General features: G+C 42.3%; 1 protein-coding gene across 1 annotated transcript; it reads left to right on the top strand.

Annotated features, from left to right (window-relative positions):
• Nucleotides 1-415: 415 nt before the first annotated feature.
• Nucleotides 416-867, top strand: LOC128276923 (histone H3). The gene has a single exon (XM_053015383.1). It carries the CDS (start codon nucleotides 457-459, stop codon nucleotides 865-867), a length of 411 nt encoding a protein of 136 aa, XP_052871343.1. The 5' UTR covers nucleotides 416-456.
• The last annotated feature ends 1,634 nt before the right edge of the window (nucleotides 868-2,501 follow it).

Below are 2,501 nucleotides of genomic sequence, written 5' to 3'. Positions count from 1 at the left end.
CAGTCAAAAAATAAACTTGCAATGAACAAAATTGAAAATTTTTCATATATTTATACTGCGCGGAAAGAGCAATTCCGTGGATGTGTACGTGAAAGTCGCATTCGACATTAGAATGGGTGCGTGAAGTCGCAAACGTTTGAGTGTGTGCGTGCGCGATGTGTCGATTGCTTTAAGCTGGTGTGTGTGGCGTTGCGCAGAGCTCTTAACGTGGATGTGTGCGTGAATTCGTTCGTTAACTTCCCTTGCAATGTGTGCGTGAATTCGTTCGTTAATACACCTGAGGATGTGTGCGTGAATTCGTTCGTTAATACACCTGAGGATGTGTACGTGAATTGTTCACCTATATAACCGGCAATTTTGTGAAAAATCGCATTCCGAAAGTGTCCGTACGTTCGAACCCAGGTTTCTCCGAAGTTTGGCAAAGTTTTACATCCGTTTAAAGACGTAGAAAAAGTGATGGCTCGTACCAAGCAGACAGCGCGCAAGTCCACCGGTGGCAAAGCGCCGCGTAAGCAATTGGCCACGAAAGCTGCACGGAAGAGTGCACCGGCCACCGGCGGTGTTAAGAAGCCGCATCGTTATCGGCCGGGAACCGTTGCCTTGCGTGAGATCCGTCGTTACCAGAAATCGACGGAGCTGCTGATCCGCAAGCTGCCTTTCCAGCGCCTGGTGCGTGAAATCGCGCAAGATTTCAAGACCGATCTGCGCTTCCAGAGTTCCGCCGTCATGGCTCTGCAAGAGGCCAGCGAAGCCTATCTGGTAGGCTTGTTCGAGGACACGAACTTGTGCGCCATCCACGCCAAGCGCGTTACGATTATGCCCAAGGACATCCAGCTGGCTCGGCGAATCCGTGGCGAGCGTGCGTAAATCGACTTGCATCGACTCCCGTGTTTGGAACACAAAAACGGCCCTTTTCAGGGCCACCAAATGTTCATTGAAAGAGAGTGCATTGTCGATTGCTTCGTTGGGTTTAGTTAATTGTCTTGATAGTTACTGTTTTTTTCCGTTTTCGTGTGATGCCCTATGGAAAAACTGGTACCATTATTAGGTTAAGTCAATTCAACCAGTAAGATTCGTCGCACAAATTGTGCAGTACCAAGGATGGAAGCAATTTTTAACCGTTTCCATTGTCATTCTGTGCGGCTTCATGTTCCATTTTTAGCCCAAGCTGTGGTGACGCTACGCGAGTGGCGCCATTTTGCGTGGCTTTGACAACGCGCTCTTTTGGTAGGGTTTCGAACTACTTTGATCGCTTGTGTTCGAAAATATGTCGACATAGGGCTGGGCTGGGTACTAAACCTGTCAGTTTCGATGATTGGAAAAAACCTTTTCCAATTCAATTTTCTTTTGATTCAGTTTTCTTTTATTGTAATCTTTGCTCATGTCGGAGGGTAAAGTTAAACACAAAACGGCTTGTTTGTAAATTTATGTTTCATTCTCCCCGACCGATTCTTCACCGACCGATGGTAGCTCAATAATGCATTCCGTTGTTTTATATTTAAAAAATGCAAGCTATTTTAATGAAGTACCGTCGTTGATGGTAGTTTGGAGCGAGCATCGTACCCCGTCCACTACATTAATACTACCGATTGGTTGGTGACGGTCACGATTAATTGACATACCGCAATGATTGTTTGAGAATGGAATAGACACAAAAAATATATTGGCTCGCCAATTTATTTGAATGAATATGAATATTAATGCGAACATTCTCTTAGTTGTCGCGTTTGGCATTTATTATACTTACAGCATCCAAACATGTTAAGCAACGGCCAGTAGTAGTATTGGAGAATAAAATTTACATGCTTTCTGAAAGGAGAAAATTCATTCCAATGAAAATAAGCGTAAAGTGGTGTACCCGATAATAACAAACCCTCCGAATGTTGTAAGTCTGACTTTGGGCGTTGCATAAACAGGTTATTTCCAAAACCAAATTTTGATATAGTGCCGGTTGTGGGTCAATGATCGTCTTGTCAATTCTAGTCATGCCAATCAAAACATAACCTCTAGCAAGTATCAGCGCATGGTAATCAATACGAAAATCGACTGCAATCATGATCTTTTCGATGTTTTCTTCTCCGACCGTAGTTACATGTTAAGTACATAGCAAACATTCGATGTTATAAAATGATCGATGATCTCATAAAAAATCATCCCATTTCGTAAAATGGGTTTCTCGTCTCATCTTTCTCGACAATAAATGTTCGTGGATTAATGTTGTGGTTTTTCTGGGAACAGCATTCAATTAACCATTTTCAACAATTAATTGGCATCCACTATTAAAATTCTACAGTTTTGCCTTTTTTTTGTTTGGATTTGGTCGAGAATCCCATTAAACCGCATACGAGTAATATAATATTTACTTTAACAAGCAGCTCGAATTTTTCTGAATAACAATTAATATGGAGAACACGTCTCAATTTGTTCGCCTTCTGCTTTTACTCCATTGAGCTCAAGTATTTTTTGCTGACCTGTGAACTGATTTGTGGAGGATGATTAAA

This window comes from Anopheles cruzii, unplaced genomic scaffold, assembly GCF_943734635.1.
Source record: "Anopheles cruzii unplaced genomic scaffold, idAnoCruzAS_RS32_06 scaffold03063_ctg1, whole genome shotgun sequence".
Classification (NCBI taxonomy): domain Eukaryota; kingdom Metazoa; phylum Arthropoda; class Insecta; order Diptera; family Culicidae; genus Anopheles; species Anopheles cruzii.
The sequence above is the reverse complement of the archived record's forward strand: the minus strand, read 5'-3'. Positions and strand labels throughout refer to the sequence as shown.

What these genes read in the sequence shown, in the direction of transcription:
- LOC128276923 (XM_053015383.1), top strand. Translation starts at nt 457, where the DNA reads ATGGCTCGTACCAAGCAGACAGCGCGCAAGTCCACCGGTGGCAAAGCG.